General features: G+C 42.7%; 1 protein-coding gene across 7 annotated transcripts in view; it reads left to right on the forward strand.

Annotated features, from left to right (window-relative positions):
• Srpk2 (SRSF protein kinase 2) overlaps positions 1–19,216 on the forward strand; it is a 228,290-nt gene that overhangs the window by 200,377 nt on the left and 8,697 nt on the right. For 3 of the 7 annotated variants that reach the window (XM_027926454.3, XM_027926453.3, XM_071613235.1), the window contains 6 exons: positions 274–756; positions 9,237–9,337; positions 9,448–9,555; positions 14,279–14,348; positions 14,991–15,083; positions 15,472–15,564. In XM_027926454.3, coding sequence (XP_027782255.2) covers positions 274–756; positions 9,237–9,337; positions 9,448–9,555; positions 14,279–14,348; positions 14,991–15,083; positions 15,472–15,564 — 948 coding nt within the window. The remainder of the gene's footprint in view (positions 1–273; positions 757–9,236; positions 9,338–9,447; positions 9,556–14,278; positions 14,349–14,990; positions 15,084–15,471; positions 15,565–19,216) is intronic. The other 4 variants (XM_071613219.1, XM_027926459.3, XM_027926457.3 and 1 more) reach the window with 2 other exon arrangements.

Below are 19,216 nucleotides of genomic sequence, written 5' to 3' on the forward strand. Positions count from 1 at the left end.
TAGAAATAGAAATCCAACTTTACTTATAAAATTATTTTCCCCCAATGCTAACTTCCTCTAAGGAGACTCGACTAATAAACAAATAAGTTAAATAAATGAAAAATAAGATTTAGAAAGCTTACAGGGTTTACCCTGAAAGCCAAGAGGTGTTGACTGTGTGGTACATAAATTAAGCACATTAAGAAGTATATCTTGTCAAAGGACATAAGTACCTCATGCCACTGTGTCAAAGAGAGTACCAAGGCCTAATTCTTAACCCCTGAACTTTTTAAGGTGAAGCTGAGGACCAAGAAGAGAAAGAAGACACTGAGAAAGAAAACATTGAGAAAGATGAAGATGATGTTGAACAGGAGCTTGCGAATATAGACCCTACATGGATTGAGTCACCCAAAACCAATGGCCATATTGAGAATGGTCCATTCTTACTGGAACAGCAGCTGGAGGATGAAGAGGATGATGAAGATGACTGCCCAAATCCTGAGGAATATAACCTTGATGAGCCCAATGCAGAAAGTGATTACACATATAGCAGCTCCTACGAACAATTCAATGGTGAATTGCCAAATGGACAACATAAGATTCCGGAGTCGCAGTTTCCAGAGTTTTCCACTTCATTGTTCTCTGGGCCCTTAGAACCTGTGGCCTGTGGCTCTGTGCTCTCTGAGGGATCTCCACTTACTGAGCAAGAGGAAAGCAGTCCATCCCATGACAGAAGCAGGACAGTTTCAGCCTCTAGTACTGGGGATTTGCCAAAAAGTAAGTGTCCTTTCCCATCCATTGTCTGCTTTCACTGGCTCCAGGGTCATGCCTTTGACAAACACTGTGAAAGGAGCTGACTGGTGGTGGTAAAGCCATGTCCATGTTTTAACCATTTTTGTTTTATTGCTTTTATACTCATGAACAAGAAATGTGCTTTAAAAATTTGTTCTGTGCCACTGGGCTTTCTCTTACTCTCTGCTTATGCAATCCCATTTCTGAGCTTTTCTTATTCTTTCTATATTTAGTCAGTGACACCTAACATTTGCAAAAACCTTGGGAGTTTAGCATCCTTATAGGTTCCTACAATGCATTAATTTAGCTTATAATTTGTAACCTCTTTCATCTGATGGTGTTATATTTAGGTTTTTGGCTTGTTTCTATTTGAGAGAACATCTGCCTGCTCTTTTGTTATGTTGAGAAAGAAGTGTCTTGACTTATTTTGATAGTTGTCCCTAATTATAGGACCCTGCTATCAATAACAGTCCCAAGATTATAATTTTGTAATTTTAAAGGAAGTGACATGATTTAAACATGAAAATAGATTGTAGGTATGTCTGTGCAGGGCCCTGTCTTATTTCAAACCCTTATTTTGGGAGCAAATGCCATGTGACATATTGCTGAGTGACTTCAGTAAGTGAAAACTGGGCTCTCATTTGGTTTCCATTCTGGCTCACAGTGAAAAGCTCAGAAACCTCCTCTGCTCCCTCTGCTGATAGGACTGCTTAACACATGGCAGGTTATTGATGAGCCAGCCCTATAGACAGCCCCATAGATTCTGCAGCCCCTTTCACTCTAGCAGGCTGACAACTTATTCTCTGAGAAAGCCAGCCACCCTTGTTACTCAGCTGTAACTAATCATTCTAGCATGTGTTTTCTTAACTTGGTGGGACATAGTTAGCTCCTGGTCACCTTTTTCCTGGCCAGGGAGTATTCAAAAGCTTCACAGGTAGATTCATTTCTAGGAAAAGGCAGCCATGGAAATATACCTTCTCTGCTTTTATTTTTGCTGTTGCTCATTTTAACTTACAGATGCATATAGAAAGTAAATTTACAGAGTAGCTTTGAATTATTGTGCAAGCAACAGTTTGGGGCAGTGGCTTCAAATATATGAGGTTAAGCTGGGTGTGGTAGTTCACACCTGAAATCCCAGCAACTCAGGCTGAGACAGGAGGATCCCAAGTTTGAGACCTGCCTCACCAACTTCATGAGACCTCTCAAAATAAAAATGGTCTGGCCGGGTATGTTGGCACATGCCTGTAATCCTAGTGACTTGGGAGGTGAGGAGGGAGGATCACAAATTCAAGGCCAGCCTCAGCAACTTAGTGAGGTTCTAAGCAATTTAGTGAGATCCTGTCTCAAAAAGTAAAAAGGACTGGGAATGTGGCTCAGTGGTTAAGTGCCCCTGGCTTTAATCCCTGATATTAATAAGTAAAGCAAACAAAAATAAAAAAATTCTGGGGAATAGCTCAGTAGTAAAAGGCCACTGGGTTCAATCCCTAGTGCAACAAAACAAAACAAAAACCAAGATTAAATCCCAGCTCAAAACTTAATAGCTATGGAACTTTGATTTCTAAATCTCCCTGAGTCTCAGTTTCTTCCTCTATCAAAGGAAATCAGTGGCCACATCTAGGTTAGTTATTAGCATTGAATCAAATGCTACCTGTAAATGGTTTAGGTATATAAATAGTGCAGGTAAACAAATGATATATGATATATAATGACAATAATGTATAGAATATTTCTTAGTGAATGTACCTTCTTGTCATGAACCTGGTAGGCGCCAGGCTTGCTACTGCTATTGCCATGTTGTCAGTGTCTTTGAGACCCATGTGAGTTGTAAGGCTCAGGACAGTTTGTCTTGCTAGTAACCAGTAGATTCTGAATGCAGGCCTCCTGTTTCCTGGTCCAGTTTTGTCCACCACATTATAATTCACATTCATAATAGGCAGATATATGTTTAGGCTTAAAAGAAAAACTTCCTATGAAAAAAACAGAAGTAGAGGGAAATTCAAAATTATGGTGAATGCATGAGTGAATGGGTGAGGAGAGGGAAACATTCTGATTTAGACAAAATGTAAAATCTGGTTGGAGATATTATTTAACTCAGAGCACGTTGCTTGAATTTAAGGAATACTTGGGCACTCTATCAGAGAACTACGTCCATACATTTCTTGATTGACATCAGGTTGCGCTTCTCTTCCAGCCTGTGTTTAACAGTGGGGTGGGGGGTATATGACTCATACCTGAGCTGCACTCCACAGACCCTGCTGCCTGGCCCACCTAAGTCCTCCTCCTGCTTTGTGGGCTGCACTTTGTCCTGCTATTTCCTAGGGTAGTTCCCTAATCTTTTTCAGCAATCTTAAGCATGGGCGTTACCCTGATCTCTATTCTTAGCCCATTCTTCTGACACTCCAGTCTCTCCCTAATTGACCCAGGCCTGTCCATGTAACCATGTAATCCATGATTACAGCTGCTGTCAATGTGGTGTTGCTGACCAAATCCCTGTTTATTCACTCAACTGTTGAGTCCCAGCAGTATTTTGGTTAGTCCCTGTTGTGGGTACTGAGGATAGTGGTCAACAAAACCAAGGATGTACCTGCCTTTCTTCTTGGATTACCATGGGGGTAGGTAGCCAGTGAAAACCAGTTAGTGTTGTGAGCTGCTGTGGGTAAATTAGGCAGTGGTGTGGAGGGCTGCTCTAGATCTTACTGAGAGAGATCACACCTCCCTGACAGGATAACCTTTGGTTAGAGACCTGAGGGAGTGAGGAAGCAAGTGGAGGATCCAGGGACTTCTGGCAGAAGAATCTCTTCCTCTGCTTTCCTATGCTGGAGAGCCACTTATTCAACAGTGTTCAAGACAGCCTGATCTCTGTGTCACAAGGGGACTTCAGACACGTAGAAACCAGAGCACAGTTTGCTCTCTCGATTGGCTAAACCTCCTGTATTCCCTTGATGGTCCTTGACACTCCCCGTTTTTTCTCTCATACCCAGTAGGTCACTTTGTCCTAACAGTCATACCTCCTTAAATGGGGGTCCTCCTTGCCTTGGCCCTAAAGAGCATGGTCATTGCCTGTTTGTACTATCACAGAGGCTACCTTTTGATCTGGCTTTTTGTTCTTTCTTGTTGCCATCCTCACCTGTCTTTAAGTCATTGCTAGAGTGTTTTAGTGGGGTGTATGATCCATGAGTAACCAGACCCATCCTCTGAGTTGCAGGAATTACTAGAAAACCCACTCCTCCCTCTCTTCCTCCCCGCCTCCCCCCTCCCTCTTTCTGGTACTGAGGATTGAACTCTGGGATGCTTTACCACTCTGCTCTATCCCCAGCCCTTTTTTTTTTTTTGAGACAGGGTCTTGCCAAATTGCTGAAGCTGGCCTCAAACTTGAGATCTTCCTGCCTCAGCCTCCTGAGTTGCTCAGGTTACAGGTGTATACCACCATACCTAGCACATCTCTGTATTTTAAAAAAATATATTTTGAAAGAATAGTACAATAACAATTGTATACCTTCAATATAAATTCATACTTAACATTTTGCCACACTAGGTATATTTACATATATGTAAATAAAAACTGTGTTGTAGATATTGGGATTCTTCTAAATACTTAAGTATAGGGCTGGGGAATATAGCTCAGTTGGTACAGTGCTTGCCTGGCATGCATGAGGCCCTGGGTTCAGTCCTCAGCACCACCCAAAATAAAAAAGAAAACCAAACAAACTTCAGTATTTGTCTCCTGAGAGATGAAAGGACATCTTTGTCATAATAATGATACCATTATCATAATAAGAATATGAGTGATTTTATAATATCTATTATTCATTATATAGTCGATTTCCTCAGTAGTTCTAAAATGTTTTTTTTTTTTAGTTTCCATGATCCAAAATATGACAAAACAATGTATCTCCTCCTGGGTGGTTGCTTCTCTATTCCCTAGCGGGCCTCTGCAATCTTTCTTCTTATCCTACTGACTGTACTTTACTTAATTGTATGGTCATTGCTCATTTGCATTATCTTCTCTTCAATGGAATGTAAACTCTTTGAGAGCATGGTATGTTTTTAACCTTTGTATCCTTAGCACCTGAATGCTAAGATAAATACTTTAATAAATGAAAAAATGAGTGCTTTCTGGTTATATTTTATTCTTTACTTTTTCCTTTTGCAATAAAAATTTTGTTCTCTCCAACACACTACCATCCCTAGAAGCTCTGTCAGATGAAAATCGGTGATCTTTTTTACATTGTCCCTTTCTTCTTACCAAGCAGAACTTTTCAGTGTTGTTAAATTCGGGGGAGGTTCCAGGCAGGATCTCCTGATGCAGTCATCGTGTAGAGGCACTCCATTTTGGTTTCCTGCTCGGTCATTTGGTAGCCTCCCCATAGAGGAGGTGTTTTGTTTCCCAATGGTCTAGGGGCTTACAGTTGGTAACCAGTTACTATATGATCAAGAGGCAAAAGAAGCAGGCTTTGTTGAGAATTTGCACAGATCCTTCCCATTAGAACACAGTACATGTACATGAGGAAGTAGTGTAAGAAAGCTTGGGGGCCATGTTGAGATGTTTAAAGAACATAAATACCAGGCTAAAGGATATAATATTTTTCCAGAGTAACTTGACAGCCATTGAAGGTTGTGAAAGGGGGAAGGGTTCCTCTTAGGTTATTAGCTGCCAGAACTACAACATAGATCTTGGCTCATGTTGTCTGAAGCACAGAGGCCATGGGGGTGGGGGTGGGGGCATCATTGTTTGTGCATGTAGGGTCTACATGGAGTCCTTACATGTCTTCTAGTCACTGTCAGCTTTTGTCTAGACTGCTGCTGGACAGCCTCCACCTCTTGTTCCCCAGGCCATTCTTATCTAGTCCACAGACACCTTTTAAAAGTATATGTCCTTATCTTTTCTCCACATCCAAAATGACCTAGCATGCATTTCCCACATAAAGCCATACCCTGAGGTACCTTTGGAAGTTGATGTCCCCTGCAGTGGTCTGACGTCACGTGCTTTGCACCACTCCTGCTGGCTTCTTCCTAAAGTATCTCAAAACTGAACTCCTTTCTGCGTCTGGCCTTTGCATTTCCACTGTCTTCTGCCTAGAACTTCTTCCTTCAATTCAGTCCTCTTCTTGAATGTCACCTTCTCACAAATGACCTCTCCTAAACATTATCCTCCTTCTCTTTGATTAATAGCATATGTAGTTATCTGACATGCTGTGTGACTTACTTACTTTATTGTCTACATTTTAGGTAGTATGTGAATTTTCTAATTTGGGGTGTGTCTTCTTCATGCTGTGACCCTAGAGCCAAGCTGGCACCTGGCACACAGAAGGGGCTTGGTAACCATTTTTTGAGTGAATGGGTTAGGTGTTTCAGTAAGTCTCCTAGTTCTGCTGCTTCCTGTTCTGACCCATCTCCATGTAGAGAGGATATTTATGTCTCCCTTGTAGAATGTTCTAAAATATAAAGAGGGAGTATCTGCCCCACACAGTGCCTTGCCCAGGTGTGATGGCAGCTGAGGCACTGCTAACTACCTTCTTGCTAGGTTATAGGATAGACTTACCAGTGTTACCCAGAGATTGACTTATCAGAAGGTGACCTAAAGGACCCAGCCCTTCCTGAAGTGAAATCTTCTCCCTTATTCTCTATTTGGTGGAAGCAGAGAGCAATTGTAGCTTTTCAGTTTGTCATTTGGTTTAGCATTGTCAATGAAAAGGAAGAGCTCTGACAGGTTGCCACAGTGGCCACTTAATCAGAGGGGGTGATCTGATTGCTTGCAACACAAAATTGTAATGATTATGCAGCAAGTGTGAGCGTCCCTGTATTATTTATGAGGCCTTTTGGAGTGTTGCATTCAGGTACCTTGACACAGGAGCTGTCACACTGAGAGAGGAAATGAGAAACACAAACAGAATCTATTTTACCCTCCTGTTGTGTTCTTACACAATTAAATTTTTGCAATAAATTATCTAGTATCATTTAGCTCACATTCAACTCTTACTGTGAGCTGAATAACTATTTACAAACCTGAACCTGCACAATACTAGCATGTACCCAAAGAGATTTTGTTTAGTGAACATAAAGGAGGAATAGTAAGTATAAAGAAATGGTATTTAAAGATGTGGCGATGGTATCTTCAAAAGTGTATTTCTCTAGCGTATCTGAATTGTGCAGCTCCCGGGAAGTATCTTTAAAAACAAGAACTAGGAGTGGGTGGCAGATTACAAGTTGCTTCCTTCCATTTGAGCACCCTCAAATAAAAGCCAGCTCAATTACCTGTTCTTATTGAGAAAAGAAATAAAATATTCTGGGAAGTCACAGAATGTCAAACGAAGCTGCATCCTCTTCCCTCAGTAAACCTTGGATCTTAATGTTTGGAAGTTGTTTAGAAAAGGGAGCTCACTCTTGGGCTCCACACACCTGCCTGCTCATTCTTCTTTCACTGACCCAAGAGGATGGCTCAGCTGGTTACAGCAGAATGAAGCTCCAGGATCTGTACATTCAGCCTAATGCTCTCCTGCATTTGTGTCTTTGGGAGGGGGTGATCTCTTCCATTTCTTCCTTTCCTGAAAACTGAGTCACAAAGAGTTTGACATATGCCAGTTTTAAAACTTGTAGGTGTTAAAAACTAAATTTGAATCTATTTCTGCAAACTTTAAATTCCTGTTGATTCTCCTTGATTAGATGATAGGAGGGATTCATCTAGTAGTTTCTAGTGTTGTCCATTTATCTGTTGGGTCAGCATTTTATGTTTATCACTCTTCTTACCCCTTTTACATTTTGCCTTCCCTTGTGGGTCTCTGCTGCTTGCTTTCTCATCACTTTCTGAGTTCCTGTGTTTCTTTTCCTCACTTCCTACTTGGTCTTTGGTATGCTCCATCATGGATAGCTTCCTTATAAAGTGGGGTGCAGAGCTGGGTGCAGTGGTGCACACCTGTAATCCCAGCAGCTATGGAGCCTGAGGCAGGAGGATTGTGAGTTCAAGGCCAGCCTCAGCAATGGCAAGGCACTAAGCAACTCAGTGAAACCCTGTCTCTAAATAAAATAACAAAAAATAGGGCTGGGGATGTGGCTTAGTGGTTGAGTGCCCCTGGGTTCAATCCCTGTAACCAAAAAAAGGGAGGGGGAGGGGTTGCAGGAGTAGGTTATATGCACCAGGAGAACCTCTGTGCCTGACTGGCCTGGGTTGATCCAAGAGCTGAGAATAGGTCTTGAGAGCTCAAACACTGGCCAGAATTCTCTCAGCATCATGTGGAACCCTCCTTGGGAGTCCTGTGGATGCTGTGAATCCTGGGGACCTTGCTATAGTCTACCCTGCTCACTACTAGGAAAGCTGGCCTTCTTCTCTTTCTCTGGTATTTGTCAAGGAATTGAACCTCCTTAAGCACCAAGATTCCATAGTTCAGTGTAACCAAAAACTGGTGTATTTTATGTTTGCAGTGCCTACCTTGTGAGTGAGCAAAAAGACACGCTGGGGTGGGTGTTAAATGCCCTGCTTTGAGCAGACTTTTTAAAGTCTATAGATGCTATTTCAAAATTATTGTATAATAAGTGAAAGCCCCAGTTACATTTTATTCTTACCAGAAATCTGAGCTTATAGGGCAGTTTGAGATTTGATGATGAAGATGCTGACTCACTTCAAGGTCTTCTCTCTGAGCCTCACCAAGTTCTTTTTCTATGTCACCTGCCCCTTGGTTAATGGTGCTTGACATATAGACATGGTTTGGAATGATCTGAAAACTATTTTGGCCCCAGAACCACTGGCCTTGTGCCTGATGTGAAGAAAACCTGAGCATCACCCTGGAGTTGAGAGTGACCTAAGTGTGTGACAGGTTCATGTGTTGCCTTTATGGCCCAGGCCATATCAGGAGATGTCTGTTCTGGAGTCTTCCTTGTCCATAATTAAACCAGAATAAAGTAGTTCCTCCCTTTAATCTATATTGTCAATTAACTACCAGTCTAGTCCTATGTGTGTTCAGCCCAGGCAGCAGGAACTGTAGGAGACGCTGTGGGTGTTAAGGTAGAGGTACCAGGGGCCTGGTAGTCATTCCATGTCTGATGAACAGTGTGTCAGTAGGAAGTGACTGGCTGCCATGGCAATATTCTGTTTACCTTTATGTTCCTTGTGGTAATGCACCAATGAGTTAGATATGGCCCATGAGGCAATAGCCTCTGATCAGATGAGAAGCAGCCACAGAAAAACAGGCAGGGAATGGAGCAAGGCCAGCATGTTCTAGGGCTGAGACAAAGGAATTAGGGATGAAGAGGTATCCTTGGGGGTCCTCTGTGTAACTAAGTTTTAATTGCCTTTGTGTAATATTTTCCAGAGATGGAAACAAAAATTTTTAATTCTCTTTAGTCCACCTAAATGATCACCATCTCCTTGTCCTTCTAAAAAAGGAGGTGGTCTGTCTGGCTAACACTGTGTTCACACATGCAAACCCCTTGTCCCAGTCACTAACCTTGCTACTGTTTGCCCATGCCAGCAAAAACTCGGGCGGCTGACTTGTTGGTGAACCCCCTGGATCCACGGAATGCAGATAAAATTAGAGTAAAAATTGCTGACCTGGGAAATGCTTGTTGGGTGGTAAGTAGTTTTCTTTCTAAAACATTTTGGTCATGATTCTGAGAAGACCCTTTTTATTTTTCCTTTTTATGTCTCTGTTCCTCTGTGGTAATGCATCTGTTCCTTTCCAGCATAAACACTTCACAGAGGACATCCAAACACGTCAGTATAGATCCATAGAGGTTTTAATAGGAGCCGGCTACAGTACACCTGCAGACATTTGGAGTACAGCATGCATGGTAAGGATAGCCTTTGCCATTTTCTTCTTGTAAATTAATTTTTCCCTTTACTGCTTTTGATGGGGCAATCTCCATGGGGCACAGATCTCAGTTTTTCTAAAAGTGAAAATTGTCAACCATGGGATGGATGAGAGCTAGGAGATTGCTGCCTTGGGAGTCTTAAGAATTGGAAGATGTTTACCTGGGTGTGGTAGCACACACCTGTAATCCCAGTAACTCAGGAGCCTAGGGCAGGATGATTGCAAGTTTAAGGCCAGCTTCCCCAGTTTAGTAAGGTCCTAAACAACTTAGTGAACCCTATCTCAAAATAAAAAGGACTAGGGAATGTCGCTTGGTGCTGAAGCACCTGAGTTTAATCCCTAGTTACCACTCTGCCCTCAAAAGTCTCCTCAGATCCTCAGATGTGTCTAGGATTTTTGTTCTGTTCTATAAGAGATGGTCTCTTCTTCAGGTCCTGTGCAGTCCATCGCCCCAAATATCATACTCATTTGGGGTGACACGGGGCTTTCAGTGTTGTGCAGAGCTCCCCCTTCGCTCATGATGGATGGGGAGGTGGTGAGAATAGGCATCCCTCAGGGTAGGGGTTTCTGGGGCTGGAAGGTTGGAGCCCTGCCAGGTGCAGGGATGGAATATGTCAGCAGCTGCTTTTATGCCCCTGCTGGCAAGGGAAGGGATCTCTTCATATACTAGTGCATAATGTCTTTCTTCATAGAGCAAAGTCTAGAGACTGTTCTGACTTTTCTGGCTTATTGCTCTGGGAAGTACAGTCACTTCTGAGACAGCAGTAGTGGCATATACTCCCTTGGTCCAGGTCTTTTGCTTTGGAGAATATGGTGATGCTTTCCTGGGGCACTGGAGGTCATTCTTTTCACCTAGTGTCATGACATTAGTTGGGTCTAAACTCTTCAAGCTCCACCAGTGTATTTGTTTTTGGGGTTTTTTTTGTTTTGTTTTTTGGGTCATTTGCACCAATGACCTTCATCCATGAGCCAGTTTCAGTTTCTCTTGCCCAGTTTCAGTTCAGCATCTTCCAGTAGGCTTTACTTTGTCATTCCTCTGCTGAAAAGGTGGGATATGTGGAATGTCATGCTTGTCTCATTATTTTTTATCCAAATTCTTCTCTGATTTAATTTTCAGTTATTTGAGGTTAATTTGATAATTCTTTTGTGTTTACTATATTTTATGCCCACTAATGCCAAGTAAAAGCAGTGTGTTAAGCAGATAGGACCAGAGATGAGAAAAAGTACATACTTTGTGTCTTTCAAGTTGGGATCATCTGAGGCCACATATATGGCAAGATACCTCTAAATACATGCATTTCTATTTCCTTGTTGCTCTGATACATAATACCAAATAATAATTTTAATGTAACTAAAAATTTTAGTTTTTAGTGAGTTTCAAAAACCCAAGTCCTGTCTTAGTAAATTTTGGACCGGAATGGTTGAAAGACCTGGCAGTCATGTGGTGGTTGCTTTGAATTTAGAGCCTGCTGTGTGGAGAGGCCTTTGCCTGCTCTGTGTGACTGGAAGGCAGAACAAGGTGGAGGCTAGAAGCTGCAGGAGGCAGTCCAGGTCAGCAGGAAGGGAGTGCTTGGAACAGTTGGGCTGCAGGGAAGCAATGACCCATTTCAGGAGGTGGCGAACCAAACTGCACTTGTCCCTAGCAACAGAAGGCCATGTATCAAGGCTGCCCTGAATTAGGCTCTGAGAACACTTTCAACTCTGAAGTCCTATGCTTCTAATTTGGGATATTAAAGTTTTGTGATATAACCAGAAAAATGGGACAAAAATCCCAGATACAGGGATAATGGTGGGCAACCTTATGCCAGTTTGTTTGACTTGCATCCTGTTCAAATTTGTCTCTGTACACCATACCCCTGTCCACTGTGTGAACTGTGTTCACATGTAGTAAACAAATCACAGGTTTTTGTTCTGTTCTATAAGAGATGGTCTCTTCTTCAGATCCTGTGCAGTTTTTAGTGAGTTTCTAACCCAAAACAGGCTGTGTCTCCTTTCACTTGTCTCCTTCCCAGGGGCCTCATGTGGCTCCCACAGTGCTGCTAGGGCTGCTTCCAGGGGTTCTTTCTCACCAGGTGGTTGTCAGAGGATAGTTTTTCTGGGGCCAAGCCTTCATTCACTGCCTGAGGGATGCAGCTGAGAGATCCTTTTGTTTTTCCTAGAGAATGTGATGTGACAGAGGAGGCAGTGTTTCCTCACCTCTACACTTTCTCTGAAGCTTGGAAATACTGCTGCAGCATATGAAATTTGACCTCATAATACTAAGCATTACCACAGTTTATTCTTGGTGGTAAAGCCTATAGTCCTTCCAGTTTTATAAATAGTATCAACTATGGCAGAAGCTCCATCAGAACTAAGAGCTGGCAGATAGTGGCTGGTGCCCATGCTGTTGTCGGGGAAGAGAGTTTTGGACTCGAAACTGGAGAAGCATAATCAAATGAGGCAGACTAGCTGGAATATGTCAGTTGCTGGATTTATTTTCCTCTCCTTGAACTTTAGGGCCCTTCCAGATTTAATTGTGTAGTGTATGACCTAAAAATTTGGTTTGGGGAGAGGTGCTGTTTTCTGCACTTGTGGGTCATAGTTCCTGAGTAGGTAACTTTTGTGGGCTCTATGGTGAGTCTTGGTCAATGCCATGCAATAAAGGCGACTCTGAAAACCTCAAGTTTCCTCAGCACCGGGCACATCATGGAACAAAGAGGTGAGCTTCTTATTCAGAACTGGCACTTTGACTCAGGAAGTCATGAGATGAGAGGCTGTCCTGAAGAAAGCCCTCTGAGAAGACGAGGCCAAGACAGAAGGAAGAATCCAAAGTTCCCAAGTGTTAAGAAGTAAAAATGATAATAATATGGTTTATATTGGGAGTAGCTTAGTGAGTTGGAAGTAGTACTGTTTCATATTTTCATAGTTGCCAACATGAAAGGCTTTTGTGAATCACAAAGGCTGATGTTTTATTGTAATGTATGTTTATCCTATTGTGCTTATTGAATTTGTTTCAAAAACATAGTCAACGTCCAGAGAATCAGAACTAGACATCATTACTGGAGCACTGTCATCTTCCCTCTCCCTTAAAAAAAAAAAAAAAGATTTCTTTGATAGGCTTTTTAAAGCAAGAGTGAACCCAGGATTATGGAGGGGTAAAAGCAGAGCCAGAGTTCTGCTGGAGCTGCCATCCAGGCAGCTTCTCAGGCCCTCCTCCAATTAGGGAGTTCCCGTTTTCCTCCTGGCTTATAAAGTATTGAATTAATTGTTTGGCAGGCTACAGAGACTCTTTGGGCCTCATGTAATCTATATGTTCCACTCGAAATTGGAGACAAAAGGGAGGTGTACCTTTCCTGATTGGGGATTGGCCCTGCTGTTATTCTTATTAGTGGAGAAGAGAGGCCCTGGGTGGGGACCTCCATGGACCCTTTCATACCTTAGTCCATCTGCAACTACTGAGATGGTTGGTTCTCCCTTTCCTGAGACTGACATGACTGTGTGCTGCTCAGACCCAGATCTCGTTGAAGGCAGGGATCCTGAGTTATGAACTGGTGCTCATCACAGGGTAAATGGCAACAGTCTTTTCAACCCTGTTTCTCTCCTGCAACTGATGCATAGGTCTTTTATTCTTTTAATAATTAAAAAATAAAAGGTGTGTGTAGGGAGGGTGGGATGTAGTCCCATGCTTATTTTGCCCACTCTTAAGGACAGAGCTGTTATGATGGACCCTTACCCAGGTAGATGAGCCCTCCTTTGAGGGGCCGTCTACTCTGGTCATTGGTTGGCTGATGCCCTGCACACCTGGCTATGTTGGGGTCTCAGCAGGCGACTAGAAGGCCTCCTTGGGGAGGGCGTGGCCATTGATCCCCAGGCACCAGTGAAGAGGGGAGCTCTTTCAGAGTGGCAGTAAGTATGGGACATATTTGAAAGGGGATTTGATGTATTCTTGAATTTAAAAACATGGTATTTGGTCAGCAGAGTAATAGCAGTTGCTGTCTTTGTATATTGTTACCAGATTAAACCCATGATCCTGAGTTTTTTCTTTGATCAAGGAAAATGGAAACAAATGACCTGCTCCACACACTGGCATGCTGAGGGGTAGCAGGTGGCAACCTGGGGAGCAGCTCTCCTGCATAACCTCAGCAGGGCTTGTAAGGTGATATGCTTCATTTGGTTCCAGGAACAGAAGAAGGTTTTTCTTGGTTCTAGGTTTTCTTTACCTTGAATCAGGAGATGAAGGAAATGATGACAAGATGCTGGCAGATAATCATTAATTACTCATGTGTAAAGGTCTTTGCCTAAAGAAAGCAGCAACATCTGCTGTATAGGGACCACAGGTTAGCCTCATGGTGAAGAAAGGCCTTGGACTGGCCTGATTGAATCCTGAGTTGAGCCCTCTTTCTGCCATTTACAGAATTTGTGGCATGCTGCCACTGGGCCTGCACACAGGTGCTGCTGACTCACTGATAAGTTTGTTTCTGCTTCGTACAACGAAGAGAATTCATGGCCTTTAAATCTTCCATTGGAAGAGCTGTAAAAATGTTCCTGAAGTTTCTTTGAACTTTTTGAAAGAAAGAAACAGAGATTTGAACAGTTTTAGGAGGTTCTTTTGTTTGATCGAGATCCTCATAAAATGTAGGTCTCTTCTGTAAGGAGAGAACTTAGAGCTGCTGGTGTGGGGGCCAGTCTCTGAAGTGCTCAGCATGTCGTCTGTTGTGTCCTAGGCATTTGAGCTGGCAACAGGAGATTATTTGTTCGAACCGCATTCTGGGGAAGACTATTCCAGAGATGAAGGTGAGTGTTGCCTTCTGAAGACCTCAGTCTGGGTCTACTTCTTGTCCTGAACTTCTAGAGAGTATTGTGTTTTTACTAAAATAGAGCCATGTTTTGGTTTTCAAATACCAAATTCAGATGCTTTTCTTTGGGTTTCCAGTCCCTCAGTTTCAGTGAATGGGCAGTGCCTGCCTGGCACAGGCAGCACTCTGCAGAGCCCTCGGGCCTCAGGCTGCTCTGCTCCTGGCCTTCCTCAGTGCAGGCACCTTGTTGGTGGGAGAGGGCAGACTGAACAATCGCAGAGCCTCTCCGGAGTCCTTTTGTCCACTGATCTGCTGCCCATTTTACTGTCCTGTTTGAGCGCTTGAGTTGAAAACCAGGGAATTCTGGCTTGAATTCCATCTGTAAGCCTGACCATCTCCATGCTTACTTGCTTGCAGTGCTGGAGTGGCCTGGGGTGAGCTGGCATCAGTCACTATGGACACTCCGGAGGGTGCCTGAGGCCTGCTAGTCCCACGAGCCTCTGCATGGATGTGCTGCAGACATTGTTGATTTGAGTCTATTTCTGATTTTTTACTAATTTTCGCTTTTTTCCTTCTTCTTTTATCCCATCCTTCCCCTTGCCCCTCCCATTCCCATATCCTTTTTTTCTCTCCTCCATAGACCACATAGCCCACATCATAGAGCTGCTAGGCAGTATCCCAAGGCACTTTGCTCTATCTGGAAAATATTCTCGGGAATTCTTCAATCGCAGAGGTAGTACCTCTTCTTTTTGAAAAGCGCCACGATGCAGACAGAAACGGAATAGCAGCTGCTGATTGTAGTGTTATGGTGACAAAGGCATTTCTTCTAAATTCCAAATGCAACCCAACAGAATTCCTGTGCTGATTTAAAAGTCAATGGGAAGACCGTTATTTGGCCTGTGCTGTGGTCGCCCTGTGTACTGGCCCCTCCCTGGGGCCTGGGACAGTTGGGTGCCTTCCAGCTCTGGGTCCTGAATCCAGCTGCATGAGGAAAGCCTATGCTTTTGATCATTCAGGTCGCGCTCTGTTTCTGTCTGCGCGGGCGGTGGTAGTGTCTGCATGCAGTGTACTGATTAAACTGTCGTGTGTTTCTGTTTTGCTGGCAATGTTTCCCAATGCAGATCACATAGCATTGATCATTGAACTGCTGGGGAAAGTCCCTCGAAAATACGCTATGTTGGGGAAATATTCCAAGGAGTTTTTCACCAGAAAAGGTAACGGTATTTATGCAACACTAATTTCCAGCATAATCTTCTCCCAAGAGGAGAAATTGTGCGTTCATGTTTGGGCAATGGAGAAAGACCTGGACTTTTACAGCTGGGGAATTCTGCTGAAGAAAGTTCTCAAGAAATAATCCTGAACCATCTGATTCTGTGGAATAAGGATTTTGTAAGAAAACAACCTTCCTAAAATCCTTTCTCTCCTCCACTTCTTACCTCTCCTACCACAGGCACCAAAACTGTGTATTCAGATATTTGTAAAAAGGATTTTAATGATTTTTAGGAAACAACCAGACTTATCTTTCAATTTCCTTTTTTTCATGGACACTCTTTACTGCAACAGAGGCAGCCTAGAGTCTGGACTCAGTGAATGTCTATCTGTGCTTTGTTGATCTGAGTTGTTTACAGAGGGATCCAGAAATCCCATGTATATAAAATCTCATTTTCCTCAAGTGTTTTGGCATGCTACATTATAGATGATTTGTTTTAATGTTATAGTTCTTGCTGACCTTCCCTTGGTGTGACTCTGAAACAGTTCTTTTTTTGCCCTTTGTAGTCTGCAGTTAGTGATCAGTTTTATAAAATACTATAAACCCCCTCTGCCCTGGGAATTTTGTTTCATTTTAGTACTGGGGATTGAACTCAGGGCTTGATGCATTCCAGACAAGCCTCTGCTATTGAGCTAGATCCCCAGCCCAGGAATTTTTTTTTTTTAAACCCCTCCCAAGTGCTATATCATTTTGTGATGGACATAATCAGTGCTCTTATGTCTTGTTTTTGTGTCTTCAATTTGTTTTTGAGTGTAATATTCTTTAATAAAGATTTTTTGGGGGAGGGGGGTTGAGAGTACTGGGAATTGAACCCAGGGGCACTTAACCTCTAAGCCACATCCTGAGCCCTATTTGATATTTTATTTAGAGATAGGGTCTCATTGAGTTGCTTAGTACCTTTTCGTGGCTTTGAGCTCGTGATCCTCCTGCCTCAGCCCTCTGAGACGCTGGGATTACAGGTTTGCACCACCATGCCTGGCTTCTAGCCCTTTTTATATTTTATTTAGAGGCAGGGTCTCACTGAGTTGCTTAGGGCCTCACTGAATTACTGAGACTGTCTTTGAAGCTTTGAACTCACAATTCTCTTGCCTAAGCCTTTGGAGCCACTGGGATATCAGGCGTATGCCACCTTGCTCGGCTTAATAAAAGAACTTTTAAAGTTGATTGAGTAGAACATGGAGGTTCTAGAAATTTCTGAAATTCTCAGATACTTACCTTTTCTTTTTTAGCCAAATTTGAAGAACCAGCTTGACTTTTTATTTTTCTATGAAGAAAATTCTTACTGAGTAAAGTTCCCCTCCCCGATGCAGATAAAGTAGCTTTGCTATTAAACTGTTCAGTGACACATTGTGAGACTGGGGCATGTCATGGATTCTTTTGATCTTAGGTTTCCTCATCTTTCAGTGGTGGATTGTTTCATGTTACAGTGTTGTTGCAAGAAGGTGTAAAAGGATGCCTGTGTGACACATGGCACAGCCAGTAGCTGTTATTGATTAGCAGTAGTACTTAGAAAGTGAATGCAGTTTTCCTAGGAAAACTTTCTGAAAATATTTCAAAATGATTGAACCTAGGAAAAGCTCTGGGTTACCGTGGCCTGGGATTCAGTGTGACTTGGGGAATTGTGTTTATTTTAATGAAGGCATACTCCTCCTTCCACAATTTAGAATGTTTCCAAGGCTGTTGGGATTTGGCCTGCCCCCAGACAGTGTGGCTGACTAGATTTCTCAATGGTCTCTCTCTCTGGTCAGATGGGAGCTGTATGAGAGAGTGGCTTACCACACATCATCCTGGTCTGCTGCAGTATTAGAGCATGTTACTCACCTGATGAGTCTCCAGAGAAGAAGGAGACATGAGAGGCACTAGACATAGCACCTGTTCCTCCCAACAGGCGGATGCGTGGGTTTTAGAAGCCACCTTGACCACCACAGGCATCTGGGCACTGGTGTGGATTGATGGTGAAGGCATGCAGGGATTATTCTTTTGCAAGCAACAGGGATGGACTTGTTTGTTGTCAGGGGACAGTGTAGGAACCACATACTGTGTATAGGAGGGAAAGAGGGACAATAGAAAGGGATTTGAATGATGAGAGAATGAAGTCTCATGAATTAAAGGGTCTCTCCTTGCAGCTGATGGTCATGGAACTGCTCATCAGGTGGCTGCTCTTAGGCTTTCATACTGTTAAATTCTGCCCTGGCCTGGAGCTGTGAGTTCCAAGGGTCAGACCTGCTGAATGCCAGCACAGAACCAGCAACAACAATCACACCATTTGGCCGGAGCCCTCTTCAGAGTGATACCTGGTAAATGGAGATCGGGTGGGTTGTAGGTTTCAAAGAGATCTGCCTGTCTGTGGCCCTTCATGTATGGAAGGCAGCTTTCACATTGGACTTTCCATTAGCACCCTTGTTCCTGTGCCACCTTGTGAATGTGTAGTTATAGTTTACCATCATTGTCACATGTGCTTTTGGACTTGTATGCTTTGGTTCTTTTTGAGCAGTTTGTGTCAAGGTTACCTGCAGAGTTAAAATGGATTTGTCATCCTTTGATGACAGACCAAAAACATTTGGACTTGCTGTTGACTGGTAATCAGAGTGAGTTTTCCTACCTTTGGATGTAAGGGATAATTTCTCTGTAGGCCAGAAATCCCTGAAATGACTGGATTTGGGACTTATGTTCTTTCCTGATAATTGTTTGTTTATAATGGCTGTGTAATGAGAAGGAATTTAGATTTTTGAAGTCACAGGAATAATATTATGATAAATGAGGAGTTATCATGGAAATAGATTTCACCACATCCCTAAAGATTAAGAAAATGGTTTATTGAAAGACATGTTTTGGCAAGTAGTGTGTGAATATATATTTTGGAAGTAATGGGACCTGAATATATATCCATTTAAAATGTTTTCTAAAAAATACTATTGTGTTAGAACTGATAAAAGACAAAAGCAAAATTTAAAGACTCCAAAGAAGTAGTAGTACTCTTCCTTAGCCAGGAAATTAAAAATTGAACTGGATTTTTGAACAGGAAACTTAATTAATGCTATCTTCCTATTATGGTACTGCTGATTCCTTTAGGTGTAAACATTGGTCACCAAAGATGGTTAAGAAATGAGGGTGTTGAGGTGTGGCCCATTAGAAATCAGCAGCTCTGTAGATTTTGTTCCTGTTCTGACCCCAAGAAGTAGGTGGTCCCTAGAAGTGTCTCAGCCCCTAAGTGATAGTTTTGGAAAGTCAGTGCAGGTGCAGCCCTCTCTGGGCAATATTCTTCTGACCCATTAATAGATACTATTTTAGTAAACATTAGGGTGTTGAGAATGGAACAGTTTAAAAAACAACTGGTCAGGCATGGTGGTATAATCTCAGCAATTTAGGAGGCCGAGGCAGGAGGATTACAAGTTTTAGACAAGCCTCAGCAACTTATCGAGGCCCTAAGCAACTTAGATCCTGTCTCAAAATAAAAAACAAAAAGGTACAGGGATGTGGCTTTGTGGTTAAGCATCCCTAGGTTCAATCCCTGGTATCCTTCCTTCCAAAAAAATTTTTAAAAAAAGAGAGAGAAGGCAGAGTGGGAAGAAAGTATGTTCTATTTAATATTTGAG

Source organism: Marmota flaviventris, chromosome 1 (genome assembly GCF_047511675.1).
Source record: "Marmota flaviventris isolate mMarFla1 chromosome 1, mMarFla1.hap1, whole genome shotgun sequence".
Classification (NCBI taxonomy): domain Eukaryota; kingdom Metazoa; phylum Chordata; class Mammalia; order Rodentia; family Sciuridae; genus Marmota; species Marmota flaviventris.